General features: G+C 42.7%; 1 protein-coding gene across 1 annotated transcript in view; it reads left to right on the top strand.

Moving 5' to 3' along the window:
* RNF17 (ring finger protein 17) overlaps positions 1-23,588 on the top strand; it is a 532,263-nt gene that overhangs the window by 286,842 nt on the left and 221,833 nt on the right. Inside the window, exon 12 of the mRNA XM_073612476.1 lies at positions 21,765-21,883. Coding sequence (XP_073468577.1) covers positions 21,765-21,883 — 119 coding nt within the window. The remainder of the gene's footprint in view (positions 1-21,764; positions 21,884-23,588) is intronic.

Here is a 23,588-nt window from a genome sequence, read left to right as displayed (position 1 = left end):
CCCCCCCCCCCCGGTGCCCGAGGCAGTCCTCTTTTGTCTCCCGGCGATCGGAGGTGAGGGGGAGGCCATCCATTCGTGGCCCCCCCCCCCCCCCCCCCCTCGCGATCGCTGCCGGCCAATCAGAATCTTTCTTTGCTGCTGTATGCTAAACAGCAGCAAAGGAAATTATGTCATCTCTCCTCGGCTCGGTATTTTCCGTTCCGGCGCCGAGGAGAGAAGACATCTATGTGAGTGCTCAAACACTACACACACAGTAGAACATGCCAGGCACACAAAACACCCCCGATTTCGCCCCCCCCCCGATCGCCCCCCGATCACCCCCCAATCACCCCTCCCCCCCTCCCTGTCACACTGACACCAAGCAGGTTTTTGTTTTTTTGTTTTTTTTCTGATTACTGCATGGTGTCAGTTTGTGACAGTTACTGTGTTAGGACAGTTACTGTTAGCCCCCTTTAGGTCTAGGGTACCCCCCTAACCCCCCCAATAAAGTTTTAACCCCTTGATCACCCCGTCACCAGTGTCGCTAAGCGATCATTTTTCTGATCGCTGTATTAGTGTCGCTGGTGACACTAGTTAGGGACGTAAATATTTAGGTTCACCGTCAGCGTTTTATAGCGACAGGGACCCCCATATACTATCTAATAAATGTTTTAACCCCTTGATTGCCCCCTAGTTAACCCTTTCACCACTGATCACCGTACAACCGTTACGGGTGACGCTGGTTAGTTCGTTTATTTTTTATAGTGTCAGGGCACCCGCCGTTTATTACCGAATAAAAGTTTAACCCCCTGATCGCCCGGCGGTGATATGCGTTGCCCCAGGCAGCGTCAGATTAGCGCCAGTACCGCTAACACCCACCCACGCACGCAGCATATGCCTCCCTTAGTGGTATAGTATCTGAACGCATCAATATCTGATCCGATGAGATCTATACTAGCGTCCCCAGCAGTTTAGGGTTCCCAAAAACGCAGTGTTAGCGGGATCAGCTCAGATACCTGCTAGCACCTGCGTTTTTCCCCTCCGCCCGGCCCAGCCCACCCAAGTGCAGTATCGATCGATCACTGTCACTTACAAAACACTAAACGCATAACTGCAGCGTTCACAGAGTCAGGCCTGATCCCTGCAATCGCTAACAATTTTTTTGGTAGCATTTTGGTGAACTGGCAAGCACCAGCCCCAGGCAGCGTCAGTTTAGCGCCAGTACCACTAACACCCACGCGCGCACCGTACACCTCCCTTAGTGGTATAGTATCTGAACGAATCAATATCTGATCCGATCAGATCTATACTAGCGTCCCCAGCAGTTTAGGGTTCCCAAAAACGCAGTGTTAGTGGGATCAGCCCAGATACCTGCTAGCACCTGCGTTTTGCCCCTCCGCCCAGCCCACCCAAGTGCAGTATCGATCGATCACTGTCACTTACAAAACACTAAACGCATAACTGCAGCGTTCGCAGAGTCAGGCCTGATCCCTGCGATCACTAACAGTTTTTTTGGTAGCGTTTTGGTGAACTAGCAAGCGCCAGCGGCCTAGTTCACCCCGGTCATGGTCAAACAAGCACTGCAGTAACACTTGGTGACGTGGCGAGTCCCATAAGTGCAGTTCAAGCTGGTGAGATGGCAAGCACAAGTAGTGTCCCGCTGCCACCAAGAAGAAGACAAACAGGCCCGTCGTGCCCATAGTGCCCTTCCTGCTGCATTCGCCAATCCTAATAATTGGGAACCCACCACTTCTGCAGCGCCTTTACTTCCCCCATTCACATCCCCAACCAAATGCAGTCGGGTGCATGAGAGTCATTTTCTTTATGTCCTCCCGAGTACCCCTACCCAACGAACCCCCCCAAAAAAGATGTCGTGTCTGCAGCAAGCGCAGATATAGGCGTGACACCCGCTATTATTGTCCCTCCTGTCCTGACAATCCTGGTCTTTGCATTGGTGAATGTTTTTGAACGCTACCATTCACTAGTTGAGTATTAGCGTAGGGTACAGCATTCCACAGACTAGGCACACTTTCACAGGGTCTCCCAAGATGCCATCGCATTTTGAGAGACCCGAACCTGGAGCCGGTTCCAGTTGTAAAAGTTAGTTACAAAAACAGTGTAAAAAAAAAAAAAAAAAATATATATATATATATATATATATATATATATATATATATATATATTTAAAAAATAGTTGTCGTTTTATTGTTCTCTCTCTCTCTCCTCTCTCTCTATTGTTCTGCTCTTTTTTACTGTATTCTATTCTGCAATGTTTTATTGTTATGTTTTATCATGTTTGTTTTTCAGGTATGCAATTTTTTATACTTTACCGTTTACTGTGTTTTATTGTTAACCATTTTTTTGTCTTCAGGTACGCCATTCACGACTTTGAGTGGTTATACCAGAATGATGCCTGCAGGTTTAGGTATCATCTTGGTATCATTCTTTTCAGCCAGCGGTCGGCTTTCATGTAAAAGCAATCCTAGCGGCTAATTAGCCTCTAGACTGCTTTTACAAGCCGTGGGAGGGAATGCCCCCCCACCGTCTTCCGTGTTTTTCTCTGGCTCTCCTGTCTCAACAGGGAACCTGAGAATGCAGCCGGTGATTCAGCCAGCTGACCATAGAGCTGATCAGAGACCAGAGTGGCTCCAAACATCTCTATGGCCTAAGAAACCGGAAGCTACGAGCATTTCACGACTTAGATTTCGCCGAATGTAAACAGCGCCATTGGGAAAGCATTTTATCACACCGATCTTGGTGTGGTCAGATGCTTTGAGGGCAGAGGAGAGATCTAGGGTCTAATAGACCCCAATTTCTTCAAAAAAGAGTACCTGTCATTACCTATTGCTATCATAGTGGATATTTACATCTCTGAGATAACAATAAAAATGATTAAAAAAAAAAAAAATGAAAGGAACAGTTTAAAAATAAGATAAAAGAGCAAAAAAATAATAAAAAAAAAAAGCACCCCTGTGTGGCGAACGCAAGCGGCGGTCTGTCGTCAAACGTAAACAGCAATTGCACCATGCATGTGAGGTATCACCGCGAAGGTCTGATCGAGGGCAGTAATTTTAGCAGTAGACCTCCTCTGTAAATCTAAAGTGGTAACCTGTAAAGGCTTTTAAAGGCTTTTAAAAATGTATTTATTTTGTTGCCACTGCACGTTTGTGCGCAATTGTAAAGCATGTCATGTTTGGTATCCATGTACTCAACCTAAGATCATTTTTTTTATTTCATCAAACATTTGGGCAATATAGTGTGTTTTGTTGTAATATATTGGCCAATTTATTACAACATGTTTCAGTGCATTAAAATTTAAAAAAAAGTGTGTTTTTCCCCAAAAAATGCGTTTGAAAAATCACTGCGCAATTACTGTGTGAAAAAAAAAAATGAAACACCCACCATTTTAATCTGTAGGGCATTTGCTTTAAAAAAAATATATAATGTTTGGGGGTTCAAAGTAAATTTCTTGCAAAAAAAAATAATTTTTTCATGTAAACAAAAAGTGTCAGAAAGGGCTTTGTCTTCAAGTGGTTAGAAGAGTGGGTGATGTGTGACATAAGCTTCTAAATGTTGTGCATAAAATGCCAGGACAGTTCAAACCCCCCCCCCCAAATGACCCCATTTTGGAAAGTAGACACCCCAAGCTTTTTGCTGAGAGTCATGTCGAGTCCATGGAATATTTTATATTGTGACACAAGTTGCGGGAAAGAGACAAATTTGTTTTTTTTTTTTGCACAAAGTTGTCACTAAATGATATATTGCTCAAACATGCCATGGAAATATGTGAAATTACACCCCAAAATACATTCTGCTTCTGCTGAGTACGGGGATACCACATGTGTGAGACTTTTTGGGAACCTAGCCGCGTACGGGACCCCGAAAACCAAGCACTGCCTTCAGGCTTTCTAAGGGCGTAAATTTTTGATTTCACTCTTCACTGCCTATCGCAGTTTCGGAGGCCATGGAATGCCCAGGTGGCACAAAACCCCCCCAAATGACCCCATTTTGGAAAGTAGACACCCCAAGCTATTTGCTGAGAGGTATAGTGAGTATTTTGCAGACCTCTCTTTTTGTCACAAAGTTTTGAAAAAAGAAAAAAAAAAGTTTTTTCTTGTCTTTCTTCATTTTCAAAAACAAATGAGAGCTGCAAAATACTCACCATGCCTCTCAGCAAAAAGCTTGGGGTGTCTACTTTCCAAAATGGGGTCATTTGAGGAGGGGTTTGTGCCATCTGGGCATTTTATGGCCTTCAAAACTGTGATAGGTAGTGAGGAGTGAAATCAAAAATTTACGCCCTTAGAAATGCTGAAGGCGGTGATTGGTTTTCGGGGCCCCGGCTATGCTCCCAAAAAGTCCCACACATGTGGTATCCCCGTACTCAGGAGAAGCAGCTGAATGTATTTTGGGGTGCAATTCCACATAGGCCCATGGCCTGTGTGAGCAATATATCATTTAGTGACAACTTTTTGTAAATTTTTTTTTTTTTTTTGTCATTATTCAATCACTTGGGACAAAAAAAAAAAATATTCAATGGCTTCAACATGCCTCTCAGCAATTTCCTTGGGGTGTCTACTTTCCAAAATGGGGTCATTTGTGGGGGTTTTGTACTGCCCTGCCATTTTAGCACCTCAAGAAATGACATAAAGTCATAAACTAAAAGCTGTGTAAATTCCAGAAAATGTACCCTAGTTTGTAGACGCTATAACTTTTGCGCAAACCAATAAATATACGCTTATTGACATTTTTTTTTACCAAAGACATGTGGCCGAATACATTTTGGCCTAAATATATGACTAAAATTGAGTTTATTGGATTTTTTTTTATAACAAAATAGAAAATATCATTTTTTTTTCAAAATTTTCGGTCTTTTTCCGTTTATAGCGCAAAAAATAAAAACCGCAGAGGTGATCAAATACCATCAAAAGAAAGCTCTATTTGTGGGAAGAAAAGGACGCAAATTTAGTTTGGGTACAGCTTTGCATGACCGTGCAATTGGCAGTTAAAGCGACGCAGTGCCAAATTGGAAAAAGACCTCTGGTCCTTAGGCAGCATAATGGTCCGGGGCTGAAGTGGTTAAACATGAAGCTGCTTCTTTCAGGCTTTCAAATCACCGATAGTGTTTAGCTGATTGATCCTGCTGCTCCTCTCAATTTCACCATTGCATGGGTATTAACATGAGATAGAAGAGAGATATATCATTGTGCAATGATTTATACTTTGAGCATACACTCCAAAATGCAAACAAATCCACTCACATTAGATATGAATAGCCAGCGCTTTTGCAGAAAGAGTCGGTTGTAGCGAGTGTCTCCTCACACCACATCTACTGCACTTGAACACAGGTACAATAAATGTATGTCGTCACTGGCTCCTCCCGACGCGTTGCGTCACGTGACTTTTTCAAGACAGACGGACCATTTTACTCAGCAGCCTCTACGGGGTACCGCTACACAATTTAATCCATGCTCACATTTGGCAACGGCTGTATCATTTACGCACGCTCTCTGATCAACTCCTGCATCATGTTCGCACACTCTCTGACCAACTTCTGTATCATGTCTGCGCACACTGTTCAACTCCTTTATCATGCCTGCACACACTCTGATCAACTCCTGTATCATGTCCGCACAGTCTCTGATCAACTCATGTATCATGTCCGCACACTCTCTGACCAACTTCTGTATCATGTCAGTACACTCTCTGACCAACTCCTGTATAATGTGGGTGGATGGATATGGGATATGATAGGATGGAGATGTTTGGGTCATGATTAGACAGCTATGATTTGGGTAAAAGGTGGTGCAGGCTGGAGAGGAGAACTTCTTTATTCAGCGTGATATTTGTACAAGAAAATATGGGCTTGGTGTGAGCAGTCAGGTGACACGAGTAGGGACTTGGTGGGAGCAATCAGGTGACACGTGTAGGGACTTGGTGGGAGCAATCAGGTGACACGGGTAGGGACTTGGTGGGAGCGGTCAGGTGACACGTGTAGGGACATGGTGGGATCAGTCAGGTGACACGGGTAGGCTGTAAGCTTTGAGCCCATTCAGCCTTACTGGGTGTAATCTATGAAAATTGAGACATCCACCCCCTCCTCCACATAACACAGAATGCCGCTCACGAAATATGAATGGTGTATCCACGCAACGGAACAGAAGATTAAATGGAAAAATTGCATAAAGGACTGGACTGCTGCCTCCACAGATGTAATTTCCACCAGAATGGAAAAAAACAAAAGGTAAGTGAAAGATTAATATGTGGATGTGGCGCTGTCCTAGGTATTAAAGATACCTTGTGAATCATATATAACCAAATTACCATGTGAATAAACAAAATCGCATATAAACAAAAACGCATATAAACAGAATCGCATATAAGCAAAATGACCCACTGTGAGTTGTTGGGGGGGAGGGGGGGGGGAGAAAGTGAGGTGGGGGGTCAAACCAAAAGGAGTAACTGATACATAACATCCAAAGTGACTATGCTAGCAAAAATTTCTTTTCAACCACATATAATAATTGATATAAAAAGTCTTTATCAAACATGAGAAATGCTGAATAAATTAAATGGTGACTGGTGCTCGGTGCAGCATAAGTGAAAATCTTGATATTTCTGTAGACCTAGGCAGGTGTATTCATACATGCATCCACTGCCTATATTAATCTTGGTGACCAGGTGCTCGTGTCTTGTGATCATGCAGACACTCACCAGCTTCTTTAACCCCTGCAGGGGTGACACGCAGTCACAGTGTATGCCACTGTGCGGCAATCCACAGGCAGTTTCTGGGTCACGGTGACGTTTTAGGCAGCTTCTTTATCCCCTGCGGGGGTGACACGCAGTCACAGTGTATGCCACTGTGCGGCAATCCACAGGCAGTTTAGTTGAAGCTTAAAACAGCATGCATCAATGATGGGAACAAACGGCTGCAGCAATCAGCGTATGGATGTCAGCCTGCCTGACATGTTTCATCATAACAGATGTCTCTGAAGACATCTGTTATGATGAAACATGTCAGGCAGGCTGAAGATATTCCTCTTCATAGTGCCGACGTACAACGACAGGGGGGGGGGGGGGGGGGGTCCTTAAGTGGTTAACGACACCCCATGTATAGATATATAAATGGTCCATATAGTGAACTTGATGCTGAGTAAGTCGCTTTCAGGTCATTACAAACCACTGGAGTGTGCCCTTTACATTTTGCTGGAGTGTATTGGTGGATCATGCTTTGTTTAATTGCCTTCTTCTGGATCAACTGTGGGAATAGGATTGTTTATGTAAGTTTTCTATAAAAGAAAATACATTTTTTTCCCCTGCTCTGTTTGCTGAACTAAATGGTCTTGTCTTTTTTTTTTTTTTTCAACCTGACTACCCATGTAACTATTTTCTGCACCCACGCTTACCCTAAAGAGGATCACTGTCACCCATAGTTATGGCGGAAACCAGGTGAAAGAGAATCAGAGCAAAAACTCAAGCGAATATTCGCTCTGCCGAAGGCCCCCACAATACTCAGAATGGCAATGCTTCTCTTGCCCCAGAGCAGGATTTGATTCTAACACCTGTCTCTGCATCTTATTCTAGTTCTATTTCAGACACTCAACAAGCAGCCTTCCTGACCAAGGCAGATTTTTCTGCAGCTGGATCGTTCTGTAGCTTCTCTCGCTAGCTGAGTCAGATCCCAATAGGCTCAGCCTAGAAGAGGTGGACATAAATCGTAATGAACAGGACCCAGAGCCAATATTGGAGGCGGCTGCGGAAAATTTCTCACCCCTAGGATCCTGTACACCTGAAGCTATGGCTTCATGCAATACTCTTGCCAATTTGGATATGCCAACTTCTGCTGTGTGCAAAAACCTCGGCATTGCTGCAATTAATTCTCCTTTGTAAAATCACGGCTCTGTCGGTACCAAGAGACCTGCTCAATCTAAAAAAAAAATGAAATTCCCTATTCATGAACCAATAGAATAGGCAATTTTTGACGAAAAATGTTTTCACCACTTGAAAAAAATCATTGCTGAACTCTATCCAGGGGCCGCATGTGACTGTACACCTACTGGGACTGAGATCATTGGGTTCTTCTGAAGTATAACAATAGCGGTACTCTCGGCGCTTAATAAAAATGTAAATTAAAGAGAAGTCCAGAAGGTGGCATGTATATGATGCATTTAACGCAGTATTAAGCTCCAAACCAAAAATATATACACTCATCAGACACTTTATTGGGTACACCTGTTCAATTGCTTGGTAACACAAATTGCTAATAAGCCAATAACATGGCAGCAACTCAATGCATTTAGGCATCTAGGCGTGGTGAAGACGACTTGCTGAAGTTCAAACAAGCATCAGAATTGGAATGAAAGGGGATTTAAGCGAACGTGGCATGGTTGTTGGTGCCAGACAGGCTGGACTGAGTGTTTCAAAAACTGCTGATCCACTGGGATATTCATGCACAACCATCTCTAGTGTAAAGAGAGTGGTCCTAAAATATGAACATATCCAGTAAGTGGTAGTTTTGTGAACAAAAATGCTTTGTTGAGGTCAGAGGTGAAAAAGCAGACTGTTTTGAGATAATAGAAAGGCAACAGTAACTCAAATAACCACTCGTTACAACCAAGGTATGCAGAATACCATCTCAGAATGCACAATGGAACTGTGAAGCAGATGAACTACAGCAGCAGAAGACCACACCGGGTGTCACTCCTGTCAGCTAAGAACAAGAAACTGGATACAATTTGCACAGGCTCACCAAAATTGGACAATAGAAGATTGTGGAAAACTGTTGCCTGGTCTGATGAGTCTCAATTTTTCAGCTGGAGACATTCAAATGGTAGGGTCAGAATTTGGCCTAAACATGAAAGCTTGTATCAACGGTTCAGGCTGGTGGTGGTGTAATAATGTGGGGGAAATTTTTTTGGCACACTTTGGGCCCCTTACCACCAATTGAGCATTGTTTAAACGCCACGGCCTACCTGAATATTGTTGCTGACCATGTCCACCGCTTTATACCTACAGTGTACCCATCTTCTGATGGCTACTTCCAGCTGGATAATGCACCGTGTCACAAAGCGCAAATCATCTCAAACTGGTTTCTTGAACATGACAATGAGTTCACTCTACTCCAATGGCCACCACAGTCGCCAAATCTCAATCCAATAGAGTACCTTTGGGATGTGGTGGAACGGGAGATTTGCATAATGCTATCATGTCAAAATCTCACTTTCCATCACCTTGTTGAATCTGTCACAAGAATAAAGGGGGTCCAACCCGGTACTAGCAAGGTGTACCTAATGAAGTGGCTGGTAAATGTATGAGTGTATATTGCAGCTCACTAATCATTAGATGCGTTGGCTGCATTTGTTTTCTTTTTTTGGGCTTTTTTCACTCTGTTTTCATCTGGCATGTAACACAGCTCCTGCATTTGAGTGCCCCCAGTTTGAATGAATAAACACAAGGGGCAGAACAGACAGCTACATTGCCAGTCTGGGATGGAAGGTAGTGTGAATACTAGAACAAATTGAGGCCAAACTCTAGCTCATACTTTAGTACAGCAGTTTTTTTTTTTTTCTTTTTGGGCTAAAGATTTTACATAAAAGCTGATCATTGTAAGCACCTCGGCCAGTAATAAATGATTTGTCTCATTCCTGTAAATGGATACATCTGGAAGAGAAGTTTGTTCTTTTGAAAAATAAAAGACTTATTGGCCAGATCACCAGATAAAAATGAAAGTAAAGAAAGTCTAAAAAAAAAAAAGAAGAAAACGAATACATTCATCACATTTTGTAAGCTGCGATATAATGTTTTCTTTTAGGCTTAATACTGCTTTAAGCCTGCTCACAGTAGCAAAGCCCAGTGGGGATATTCTTCCTATTCTGGACTTGCATTCCTCTTCCAACATTCACATAGCAAGGTTCATTATTGTTTGTGTGAGACAAGGGGAATATCTGTAGGCATTTAAGATGCCTACCTGCATATTCACTTTTTCTCACCTCATCAGCGTTTTCTATGCTTTGTAGTGGAAGACAGTCATTTCCAGTTTGTTGCACTGCCTTTTTGCCTAGCCTGTGCTACCAGAGTATTCACAAGGGTCCTGGCAGCTTTTCTTGCCCCAAAGAGCTCAGGGCATCCAAATCACAGGTTATATAGAAGAAGGACATCTCTCTTCCAGCTATCTGGAAATATCCACCAAACAATTGAGATTTTGGTTAGGTGATCAACTTCAAATAATAGGTTCTCCAACCTTCTTTGTCTAGAATTCTTTAGTCCTGTCCTGGATACATCCTAAGCAATGTTTTTCCGTTCAGGAACTGAGTTCAAAGGGACATCCTACAATGAGATTCTCTGTGATATTTCAAGGCTTATGTTTGCTGCGTTCAAGGCTGTGCCATTCTCCAAATTTTAATTCGAAACCTCTCCAGCACATTTTGTTAACCTGAAAAAAGCATGTGCCATCCCTCGGCATATCCATGCTCCTGATTAGAAAGAAAAATTCCCTAACTTCATGGATTCCAGCCCAGCTTATTAAAGTAATAGCAACAGATGTCAGTCTTTCAGGCTAATGAAGTGTGTTTCAGTCCCTCACAGTCCAGAGAACATAGTCATCAGTAGAAGTCAATCTCCAACATCCTTGAGCTCAGAATAATATGGATGTCTCTGCAACACTGAACCCCCACCCGCAAGGACACCCAGTTGGTGTACAATCAGACAATACCATGGCTGTGGCCTACATCAACCACCAAGGGGGCATCAAGAGCTTTTAACTTTGAAGGGAACAAACCAGATCATCTCATGGAAACAAAATCACCAGTAATCTTTCCGGTGCACATTCCAGGAGTGAACAAATGGAACATGGATTACTTCAGCAACCTCTGATTGGATTAAGGTGTATGAGCCTTTCACCTAGACATCTTCAACCTGATGTGTCAGAGATAGGGGACCCTGAATATGGATATCGTCGCCTCCAGGATTCAACAAGCTACCCCTGTTTGTGACTAGGATCAAGGACCTTCTAGCACTGGCATCAGATGCCCCTGGTCTCAGTGCAGGCTAATCTATGCTTTCCCTCTAGTTCAAATTCTTTTTTGTCTGCGTCACAACATAGAAAGAAAAGAAGCTGATGATTCTCATTGCACCAAGCTGGCCCAGAAGAATCTGGTACACAGGCATACTCCGACTACTGGAAACAGAACCCCTGGCCTCTTTCCAACAGGCCAGACCTGCTGTCTCTAGACCCTCTTGCATCCTGCTTCTCAGTCACTAGCTTTAACAGTATGTCTGAAGCCCATGTTTTAAGAGACAGTGGCGTCTCAAATCTGTTAATCCTACCTTTCTAAAACCAAGAAAAGCCATTTCCAGAAAAATCTATTATGGTACCTTGAAATCCACGCCTGGTGTGAATACAGGTACTTCATTCGCAGAGATTATATAATGCCTTGCATTCTGTGCTGCTTTGAGACATCAACTTGATTCTCTCTGCCTTGGAAAAACGCTTGAAACCCATCAGGCTAGAGCTTTACTAAGTTGACGCCCAGTCTTCTGTGAATGCAGCTTCAGCCGCAAGGCTCTTGCAGTGGCTCTATCAAGTTGGATCTGTTTATCCTTGTATCTTGTTGTTGGGCCTGTTGACATGCTTTGAACCCATCAGGCTAGAGCTTACACTGTAAAGTAGACAACTCCTCCAGGTCGGTGGATTTTTCCCTGGGCATTCAGCCACCAAGCCTCTGTGATCCAGCTTTGTAAGGTTGCTGTCTGCTCAGCTGCTCATACCTATTCAGTTTTACTAAGTTGACGCCCAGTCTTCTCTGAATGCATCAGCCGCAAGGTTCTTGCAGTGGCTCTATCAAGTTGGATCTGTTTTTCCTTGTATCTTTGTTGTTGGGCCTGTTGATACAGTTGCCTTAACCTTGTTGCCTGCCCACCCTTCTCATTCATTCTTGAAGACATCCCAAGGTCTATGAATATTCTGCCTGTGTCCTTTAGTTTAAGAGAAGAGTACTTTTGACTTATCTTGGAGTCCAGTACAGAACACAGGCCACCCTCTTCTATTCCTTGTTTACTTTGCATTGCTTGCTAAAAAAAAACTGAGGACTTACGGAGTGGGGTAACATTATAGGTGGAGTCACCAAGTGGCTGTGTCCTCAAAAGCTTTGCCAGTGTCCAATCAACTGCAGATATGACCTATTAACACAGGGACTTTGAATACTCTGTCCTGTACTGTACGTCAAGATATGGAATTTCCAGACCAGCCAAAATTCCTCTTTTTTTTTTGCGAGTGTCCTTAGGTGATGGACCTCTTGTCATTAATGGATATGTTTTTCTGTGCTTAACCAGTTTCCCTATTTTGGATTCTTCAATTTATTTTATTTATTTCAGGTACTTATATAGCGCCGTCAATTTACGCAGCGCTTTACATATACATTGTACATTCGCATCAGTCCCTACCCTCAAGGAGCTTACAATCTAAGGTCCCTAACTCACATTCATACATACTAGGGACAATTTAGACAGGATCCAATTAACCTATCAGCATGTCTTTGGAGTGTGGGAGGAAACCGGAGTACCCGGAGGAAACCCACGCAGGCACAGGGAGAATATGCAAACTCCAGGCAGGTGGTGTCGTGGTTGGGATTCGAACCAGCGTCCCTTCTTACTGCTAGGGGAAAGTGCTATCCACTACACCACTGTAATCAACTCTTAACCTCCTACTATAATATTAGAAGCAGTGTGACTGGTTCGGTGCAAGCACAGTAATATTTTGGATCCTATAAAAAAATCAGATGTATAAAAATCCGCCCACTCATACACCCAAAAACGCTGCGCTGATGGCAAAAACCTAAATCTGAGCTGCTGCTTAAATGATAAGTATACAGTAAAAAATTGATTCACCACAAACTCGCTCCTAGTGAACTCAAAATAGCAGCGCTAAAGGTGATCCCTAATCAAATAATGAGGTGTAGTGAAGAGTGATAAGCTGATGTATCAACCTGTGCAATGATTACATCACGTCCTCATCCTTCATCATTAATGTGCATACAATGACATACTCAAAAAAATCACAAACGAATGGTGCATATAAACCAATTAAGTGAATAACGTATCTGTGCACATACAAATATAATGTGAAAATTATAACTGAGAGCCAATGTGAATTAACTCGCAAAAAAATTATTATATCTATAAAGTGTGTCCACAAACAATCCAAAAGTAAAATAGTCCAAAACAAAATCCGTGACGTGTTTGTAGTGCAAATCTTCTACTTAAATGAATCTTCCACCGCACCTCTGTGACTGTGAATCCACTCCCCTTAGGTGAATGCACTCACCAGCTCCTTTTGCCCACACTCTCGTGTCAGGGCCAACAAGCTTTTATCCCACACTCACAAGGGATAAGATTGGTCTTCAGTGGTAAACCTGTACACCTTTACTTCTCCAAAGTGTAATGCCCAAGAGCTCTCTCCTATCCGGGCAGACGCACACCTCGCCTCCATGTGCTTCCCATGGACAATACTACAGCACAGCTGGCTTTAGACCATGTGACCGGTCACATGGTCTAAAGCCAGCTGTGCTGTAGTATTGTCCATGGGAAGCACATGGAGGCGAGGTGTGCGTCTGCCCGGATAGGAGAGAGCTCTTGGGCATTACACTTTGGAGAAGTAAAGGTGTACAGGTTTACCACTGAAGACCAATCTTATCCCTTGTGAGTGTGGGATAAAAGCTTGTTGGCCCTGACACGAGAGTGTGGGCAAAAGGAGCTGGTGAGTGCATTCACCTAAGGGGAGTGGATTCACAGTCACAGAGGTGCGGTGGAAGATTCATTTAAGTAGAAGATTTGCACTACAAACACGTCACGGATTTTGTTTTGGACTATTTTACTTTTGGATTGTTTGTGGACACACTTTATAGATATAATAATTTTTTTGCGAGTTAATTCACATTGGCTCTCAGTTATAATTTTCACATTATATTTGTATGTGCACAGATACGTTATTCACTTAATTGGTTTATATGCACCATTCGTTTGTGATTTTTTTGAGTATGTCATTGTATGCACATTAATGATGAAGGATGAGGACGTGATGTAATCATTGCACAGGTTGATACATCAGCTTATCACTCTTCACTACACCTCATTATTTGATTAGGGATCACCTTTAGCGCTGCTATTTTGAGTTCACTAGGAGCGAGTTTGTGGTGAATCAATTTTTTACTGAATATTTTGGATCCGTATCCCTAACCCCACACTGTGGAGTAAGGCCTGTAATGTTGCTTCAGGCACTTAATCCTGCTTGGGTGCTCATCCTGACATATGACTCAATGTGTGTAGTTAGCCCCAGGGTGCTATATAGGTCTGGGCCGTAGTCCATTTCTATTTTTCCCAGACCCTCAAGACCCTTCTGGGGTTATGGTCACTTTGACAGCCAAAGCCTGGACCCGTATAGGGACCAGGAAAAGAAAAAGTTGAGACATGTATGTCCTATAACTGTAGCCCGTACATAAAGTATTATAAAGTATTATAATTAATGTTTCCTATACTTGCTGTACATCTATTTAAAGCTGGCCATTCGTGGATCAAAATTTGTCACTGATTTTGGTGTGATCAAATGCTTTTAAGTGCAGAGGAAGGATTTGGGGTCTTAGAACTCTTAGTATTAGAGTGCCTGTCACTAAGGATGTTTGCATTCCTTGTGACAGCAATAAAAGTGATCCATAAAAATAAAGTGACAGTGTAAAAAATATGATGTTTCCGTTCCTCTGTGCTTCCATGCAAAGGCGAACACACGTGTAAGTCTCACATGCATGTGAGAGATCACCGTGAACGTCAGATCATGGGCAGTAACTCTAGCACCAGACCTTCTGTGTAAATCTAAAGTGGTAACCACAAAGCTTTTAAAACTTCACCAATTGATAGTAACATTTACGTCTGTCGCCGTTGCACAGGCGTGCACAATTTTAAAGGGTGACATGTTTGGTATTTTTTTTTACACGGCGTAACATCTTTTATATTTTACCAAACATTTGGATTGTGTAATTTTTTTTTTTTTTTTTTTGTATTAAAAATTCAAAAGTGTATCTTTTCCAAAAAAATTACATTTGAAAAACTGCTGCACAAATATCATGTGAGTGCACAAATACCATGTGGCATAAAAAAATGCAAAATCCACTATTTTATTTTCTAGGTCCTCAGCTTTAATAAAATATGTTTGTGGGTTCTAACTAATTTTTACATGTAAACAAAAGTGTCAGAAAAATGCCTGGGGGTCAGGTGGTTAAACCAGCCTTCTGTACCTGAGTTGGAAGTGAATATACCTTCTCTAGAAGAGGTTGAAACAGAGAAGATTGAAGAGGACCTAGAAGCTGTGAAAGATTGCTTATCCCAGGCTCCAATACAGCTTATACCATGGCTTCATGCAAATTGCTTGCCATTGTACCCTTGTTGCTGTGCACATAAGCCTTTGCATAATTACATTACATTTACATTTCCTCCATCACATCATGCACCTTTGGGTATTACGAGACATGTCTAAATAGATATTCCTCAATTGTGAGCAAATAGTATGGGAAATTTAGGATGATTTATATATTCCTGAAAAGATTTTCGCTTTTGCAGAGCTGTATCAAGAATAATTCACTAAAAAGTGGACTGTTCCATTGTTAGTCCCTGTCTGTTTCAAATTAACACCTTAATGTGCCTGTAGAACATTTTCCTTCACTTACGTATTCTGTAGACAGAAAATTTGAGACCCTCTTAAAGGCTTTTTCTTTGTTCCTGCCCACCCAGCTCTGTAAAGGGCTATTGCTGCAATCTCTGGTTTTCAGACTGCAGCTAATTTGACTGGGGAAATGGAGAATCAGTAGGATCCTGTTTTCTTTGACCAAGTTCTGGCTAAACACTTACAAACATTTCCTTCCACTTCCTTTTTTTGTGTTGATGCCCTAGAACACGTCATGAGACACATTTCTAAAATGACTCTTATTTCTGTCCATATGCTCTGAATTATATAGCTGAATGTCTGGAAAGCTGAAGCTATCTTTTTTAAAAGATGCCTCACTCATATGCATTTTGATGGAGGACATCTTTTTGATGATGCACTTGCCATGTCATTAAGGTCGTCACAGAAGGGAAGGCACTTTTTCCACAATGGCTCCAAAACCCCCTCCTCCAGGCTTCTACCTCTATATTCAAATCCAAAGTTTAGCCCTTCCTATTAGTGCAAGACTTGGGACACAAAGTTCACCAAATCTGCCACAAAACCTCCTCCTTCATAAAGGGGTGCTCTTACTCTTAGGAGTGGGGTGATGACAGTTTCAGTTTTGAAGCCTCATAGTTGTTCCAGGCCTATGGGATCAATGAGTGGTTTCAAGCTAGTGTCTTACATGAGTAGACATTCAAGATTCTTACCGGCACATTTCCATTTAGCCACCTCATCATCGCTTTCTGTGCTTCACAGTAGCAGACCAACCTTTTCAATTTGTTGCACTGCCATTCGACCTATCCTTTGCCCTTAGAGAATTCTTAGTTTTACCCCAACCCACTCCTTTAGGAATTTGAAGCATTAAGGTTATGGTGTACTGTACCTATTCGACATTCTGAAAGATTCATCTCTGTCAAACCTCTTTGCAAACAATTATACAGATGTTGCAGGCTTCCAGCTTGGCAATCAACCTTTAAAAGTCTGCTTTCCATCCTTCCCCTGTAGAATATTTAGGCCACATTGTAGTCTTGCTTTTATAAGATTCTATGCTTGGACCCTTTGTGAGCATTTCCATGAGGGTCCTGGGCCTTTTGATAGCTTCATTTGAAGTGATTTCTTTCACACCGTTCCACTCAAGTCCTCTTCCAACACAATATGATGTTGACCCAGATCAAAAACACTGTCTCCACCTTACTATGCTTCTCTACAGGTAAGCAGAGAACTCCCTAACTTGATGGATTCCCAACCCAACTTTGTTTTCATGTCAGAAATGTGGGGCTCCTGAAGTGGACATCCTGAACTCCATGTTCAACAACATCTTACTCATTTGTGGCAAGAACCATGTGTCCTCTAGCACTGGTATCAGACGTGCTCTGATAATACCTGGACATGCATGCCTTCCTCCCGTGCTTCACAAATTAGAGGAAAAAAAAGCAAATTGGTAACTTTCATTGCCCTGAACTAGTATAGACCTGCTGTCTCATGACCCCCTCCCCCATGTTGCTTCTAGTCACTGACCTTAAGGGCATAGCTGTTACCCCTTTCTTTCAAGACCTGGGTTTATCTGACACTGTAATTCCCACTTGTAATCTGAAAAGCAATTTCACAATAATTATGCTATTTATATTGATGTGAACACAGGCTCTTCAGCCCTGACGAGTTTTGGTCTCCCCCCAAAAATTTGAGAAAATACTTCCTGTCAGAACTTCTGCTCAGATTACTGCGTACACCTGTGCGGAGGTGGGAGCAGGTACTTGTCAAAACTAAGTCCACCTTTCTTAGATGTATAAGGCAACCCGGCAAAAGAGCCTATGCTCTCAGGGATAGGGTATCCCCATATTGGTTGGAGTTTTCTGGGCTTTCCTATACCAAGCTACTGCTCCCCCCCCCCCACCCCACCCCCCGGTCTTCTGTTCATACTTTCTCCAGGTTTTAACAGGTGGATATCCAGGCATCTGCAGCCTTTGGTTACATAGTAGGCGAGGTTGAAAAAAAGACACAAGGCCATCAAGTCCAACCTATGTGTGTGATTTTATGTCAGTATTACATTGTATATCCCTGTATATTGTGGTCGTTCAGGTGCTTATCTAATAGTTTTTTGAAATTATCAATGCTCTCCGCTGAAACCACTGCCCGTGGAAGAGAATTCTCTTTTCTAATCGCTCTTACATTAAAAAACCCTCTACGCAGTTTAAGGTTAAACCTCCTTTCTTCTAATTTTTAGTAATTGGCCCCTTGGCTTATTAAATTCCCTTTTGCAGGAAAAGTTTTATCCCTATTTTGGGGTCACCAGTATGGCATTCGTACATTGAAATCATTACCCCTCTCAAGCGTCTCCTCTCCAGAGAGAACAAGTTCAGTGCTCATAACCTTTCCTCATAACTAAGGTCCTCCAATTCCCTTTAATAGTTTTGTTGCCCTTCTCTGGACTCTGTCCAGTTGCATCACATCCTTCCTGAGGACTGGTGCCCAGAACTGGACAGCATATTCCAGGTACGGCCAGACCAGAGTCTTGTAGAGGGAGAATTATTGTTTTATCTCTGGAGTTAATCCCCCTTTTAATGCATGCCAATATTTTCTTTGCCTTGCTTGCAGCAGCTTGGCATTGCATGCCATTGCTGAGCCTGTCATCTACTATAACCCCCAGGTCCTTTTCCATGCTAGATTCCCCCAGAGGTTCTCCCCTAGTGAGTAGACTGAATTCATATTTTTGACACCCAAATGCAATATTTTACATTTTTCCACATTAAATCTCATTTGCCATGTAGTTGCCCACCCTATTAATTTGTGCAGATCTTCTTGCAAGGTTTCCACATCCTGTGGAGAAGTTTATTGCCCTGCTTAGCTTAGTATTGTCTGCAAATACAGAGATTGAGCTGTTTATCCCATCCTCCAGGTCGTTTATGAGTAAATTAAATAGGATTGGTCCCAGGATAGAACCTTGGGTGACCCCACTTTCCACCCCGGACCATTCCGAGTACTCCCCATTTATCACTACCCTCTGAACTCGCCCCTGTAGCCAGTTTTCAATCCATGTACTCACCCTATGGTCCATGCCAACGGACCTTACTTTGTACAGTAAACGTACAGTAAACGGTTCTTTCAGCGGCACACTGACTTGGGTCTTTACCCTTGTTTCTTTTGTTAGGCCTGTTGGCACTGTTCTATTTGCCTTGTTGCCAACTTCACAGCATGACTTTCCTGTGAATTACATTTCTTGGAGTACAGTGCAAAGCATAGGCCAAACTACTACCCTCTGTTCCTTTGTTTGCTGCAATGCTTGCTAAAAATTGAAGTATCACTTTGACAGCCTCGGGAGCCAATGACACTGCTGCTGTGTTATAGCCACCAGGAGGAGTATCCCGGATGGCTTAAACACCCGTGGACATTGCTGGAGAGAGATGGGCTCAGGTAAGTAAATAGGGGGGGGTGCTAGGGAGGCTGCTACACACAGGTTTTCTTTGTTTTTTTGTTTTTTTTTTTTTAAGGTAAAAAAAAACACTGCCTTTACAACTCCTTTAAGTGCGTAATCATGATGGAGAAATGAGTGTTGAAGAGGAAGTAAACCCTGATGTGTTTTACTTCCTCTTTCGTTTCCTGCAAACTCTGCAAAGTAAAAGCATAGTGGGCTAGTATGCATCGCATACTAGCCCATTATGTGGCACTTGCCTACAAAGGAAGCCCGCACTGTCCCCGCTGCAGGAAGAATCCATCTTCGCCCCTCTTCTATCCGGCGCTGTGGACTCCGGCTCTGTTACTGACCGGGGTCGCCTGACTTCACTCCCACGAATGAGCCTGAGAGCTGATGGTTATAGCACGGGCACTTTATAAATGGCACGATCCTGCCCTTTCTTCAGTAAGCATGCACCGATGACGTTGGCGCAAGCGTATATGGTAAATAACGAAAGATATAGTATTGATGCGCTCTACTAAAATAACAATCGTGCACAGCTCCCCTCAAATAAATATATTGAGTTGGTTCTTAACCAACAACCCCTAATCGTGCATAAAATTTGTATAAAAAAATCACATAAAAATAGCATATGAAAAAAACACATTAGTGGTATGTGCATAAATATGCGTACATGGATTCAATGAATGATACCATCAAAAGAATACATGCATAGATTAGCATGAAATCACATGTGATAAAAATTCAAGTGATAAAAAAAAATCAAGTGATAAAAAATGCACTAAACCAAAATTGTTCCAATGAACAATTCATATTAAGATGAGTAGGAAGAATACTACCAATAATATAAATAAAGTAGAAATATATTCTAACACAAATACTGATGTTTAACCCAATAGTTCATTGATGCAGGGGTTAAATGTGTGATGATAATCACTTCATTCATCGGTGCCTTCAGAATTACATTTCCCAAGTATATATGTATGTCAAGGAGAAAGTCACGTGGTCTGTGAAGTAACGAGTGGGAGGAGCCAGTGACGAGCACTGCTGTTACTAGATACGAGTACGGCAGCAGCGGATTTTCTAGTCTCGCTCGTAAGCGGCTGATTGCATCCTTTATGCATATTAACACTGGGTCTATGTGAGTGCATTACTGTGACTACCATCCTCTGCTTTTTGTCTGTTCATTGCACAATGATACTTTTTGTTTACTTTGCATGATTCATCTGGTTGCCGAGCTCTCTACAAATTGAAACAAAGCGCAAGTCATTACATATATACTTGGGAATTGTAATTCTGAACGCACCGATGAACGAAATGATTATCATCACACATTTAACCCCTGCATCAATAAACTATTGAGTTAAACATCAGTATTTGTGTTAGAAGAATATATTTCTACTTTATTTATATTATTGGTAGTATTCTTCCTACTCATCTTAATATGAATTGTTCATTGGAATATTAGCTCATGAGCGCCAACACTTGTACACGTATAATTTTACACATATTGGTTTTTGGTTTAGTGCATTTTTTATCACTTGATTTTTTTCTATCACTTGAATTTTTATCACATGCGTTTTAAAGCTAATCTATGCATGTATGCTTTTGATGGTATCATTCATTGAATCCATGTACGCATATTTATGCACTTACCACTAATGTGTTTTTTTCACATGCTATTTTTATGTGATTTTTTTTAATGCAAATTCTATGCACGATTAGGGGTTGTTGGTTATGAACCAACTCAATATATTTATTTGAGGGGAGCTGTGCACCGATTGTTGTTTTAGTAGAGCGCATCAATACTATATCTTTCTTTATTCAATATTGGGGTGTCTGAACACTTTTGATAGCAGCTATACTTATTTTGAAATTTTAATCACTAATATCTCTTATTTCTATTTAATACTCATTGGGTAGGTCATTTCCACGCTTGAGTTTTTTACTTTCACGTATATGGTAAATACCTTCTAAACTGTACAGGTTTAGAAGATACTTCCAGTACCTACAGGTAAGTCTTATTATAGGTTTACCTGTAGGTAAAAGTGGTGTGTAATGCCCCGAACACACGGTCGGATTTTCCGATGGAAAATGTCCGATCGGAGCATGTTGTCGGAAATTCCGACCGTGTGTAGGCTCCATCGGACATTTTCCATCGGATTTTCCGACACACAAAGTTTGAGAGCAGGATGTAAAATTTTCCGACAACAAAATCAGTTGTCAGAAATTCCGATCGTGTGTACACAAATCCGACGGACAAAGTGCCACGCATGCTCAGAATAAATAAAGAGATGAAAGCTATTGGCCACTGCCTCGTTTATAGTCCCGACGTACGTGTTTTACGTCACCGCTTTCAGAACGATCGGATTTTCTGACAACTTTGTGTGACCGTGTGTATCCAAGACAAGTTTGAGCCAACATCCGTCGGAAAAAATCCTAGGATTTTGTTGTCGGAATGTCTGAACAAAGTCCGACCGTGTGTACGGGGAATTAGAGTTTACAACCATTTTAGGTGGGAGAGACTCAAAGGGGGGTCATTGCATATGGGCTTAATATTGTTTTTACCACTGGTGTTGTAACAGACATTTATGCACGGGTAACAGAATTTTACAATGAAGTACTAGTTAATGTTTACCAGCAGTGTTTGATATTATTGAAATTGAATATTGTTTTCATTTTTAGGTGTTTTGCTATGATTTTGGAATGGATCAGCAGACTAATGTGACCAATTTGAGAACATTAGACGAGAATCTGAAGATTTATGGTTCTCTGTGCCTGGAGTGTACCTTAATGGATATACAGTATGTTTCCATAACTTTGTGTTTATATTGATGCGCTACTTATGTTTGTATTGCTTTACAAAAAATATTACCATTTCTCCCGCCCGGCCGTCATTTTGTAATTTTCTGACTTGATGTCATATGACGTCTCTCAGGATAACAGCCGGCGCACGCGCATCAGCCTGGCACACCACAGCACTGATCTCGGTAAAAGTCTGACGGAGGCTCCTTTACCACGTGATCAGCTGTGTCCAATCACAGCTGATCACAGTGTAAACAGGAAGAGCTGTGTATTGGCTTTTCCTCATTTGCGTCTGACAGACGCGAGGAGAGCCGAATGGCTGCTCTCCTGACGGGGGGTCTGCGCTGATTATCAGAGATGCCCACCCAGGACCCCCAGGTATGCCACCCATGGCCCCCAGGGATGCCAATCTGTGCCCACAAATGATGCCAATCAGTGCCCACAAATGATTCAATCACTAATGCCTGCCAGTGCCTGCTTATCAGTGATGCCCATCAGTGTCCCATCATTGCCACCTATCAGTGTTGCACAGAAACAAAGAAAACATTTTTTTCCAAAATGTTGGTCTTTTTTTATTTAGCAAAAAATAAAAACCCCAGAGGTGATCAAATAGCACAAAAGAAAGCTCTTTTTGCAGATAAAAATTATTTAAAAAGCGACAGAGCTGAAAGCTGAAAATTGGCTTGGGCAAGAAGGGGGTAAAGTGCCTGGTATTGAAGTGGTTAAAATATAACTAAGGGCAATACTTTTTTTTTTCGAAAACAAAAAAAAAGAGTGGAGAGGGATAAGGACCTTGTCAACTTTTATAGCTAAGGGTGTGCCCCAGTTAAGGAGATTCATCCCCTCAATTTGTCCTGTTTACCACTATTATTGAAAGTAAGTAAGAGAAAAACCCAAATTTTGGGTTGTCTTCAGAAAAGTAATAAAGGGGAAATCTTCCAATAGAGCCACTAGTCACGTACCTGCACCTGTTATTGATCCTGAACAGATGTGTGCATCAGTAGCTCCGGCCACCCAGCCATCCTTGGATTCATCCCCGGACTCCCCAGCAGCATATAATGTAATGTAAAATGGGACCACTCCGGACCCCACACACCTCTGCTCAGCCCCCAGCTCTCCATACGAGCCGTCCGCAGACGTCATCCGGACACCCCGCCCCAAGTACGCCAACCGCATAGGACAGTCCGCGGCTCCGGCCATTGACGACCAACCGCGCAGCATCTTCTCCATCCTCCACGCGGCAGGCCCGGACACTACCTCTACACGAACTCAATCCCTACCTTCATCGGACCGAACGGCACTGAATCATCCAAACAGCCCGTGGCTCGGGCCTAGCCCGTCGGCCATCTTGGTCCACCCTAGCGCGGCAGCAGCACTCCACCGGCCATTCTCACAACCTTAGCACAATTGTTACAGGATCCCAGTCCCATCTTGCTACCACCCAGCCCCCAGCTCTCTAGGGCACCATCCACAGCCGCCGTCCGGTCGCCTCTCCTCTAGCTGGCTAGATACGGGGGACAGACCGCGGCTGCTGCCTAGCTCCAGCCTCGCGCAGGTCAACCTCCACAGCTCTCCCCCACTAGCTGTTCAGCGGGCCCTTTCCCACCCCGGAACAAGCCCCCCCCCCCCCCGTTACTGGACCTCACCACATTGGCACCAAGTGACACCAAACGCCAGGATAAACCACAGCTCCAGCCCACTTCG

This window comes from Aquarana catesbeiana, linkage group LG02 (assembly GCF_042186555.1).
Source record: "Aquarana catesbeiana isolate 2022-GZ linkage group LG02, ASM4218655v1, whole genome shotgun sequence".
NCBI lineage: Eukaryota > Metazoa > Chordata > Amphibia > Anura > Ranidae > Aquarana > Aquarana catesbeiana.
Note: the sequence above shows the minus strand (reverse complement) of the source record. Positions and strands in the feature narration are given on the sequence as shown.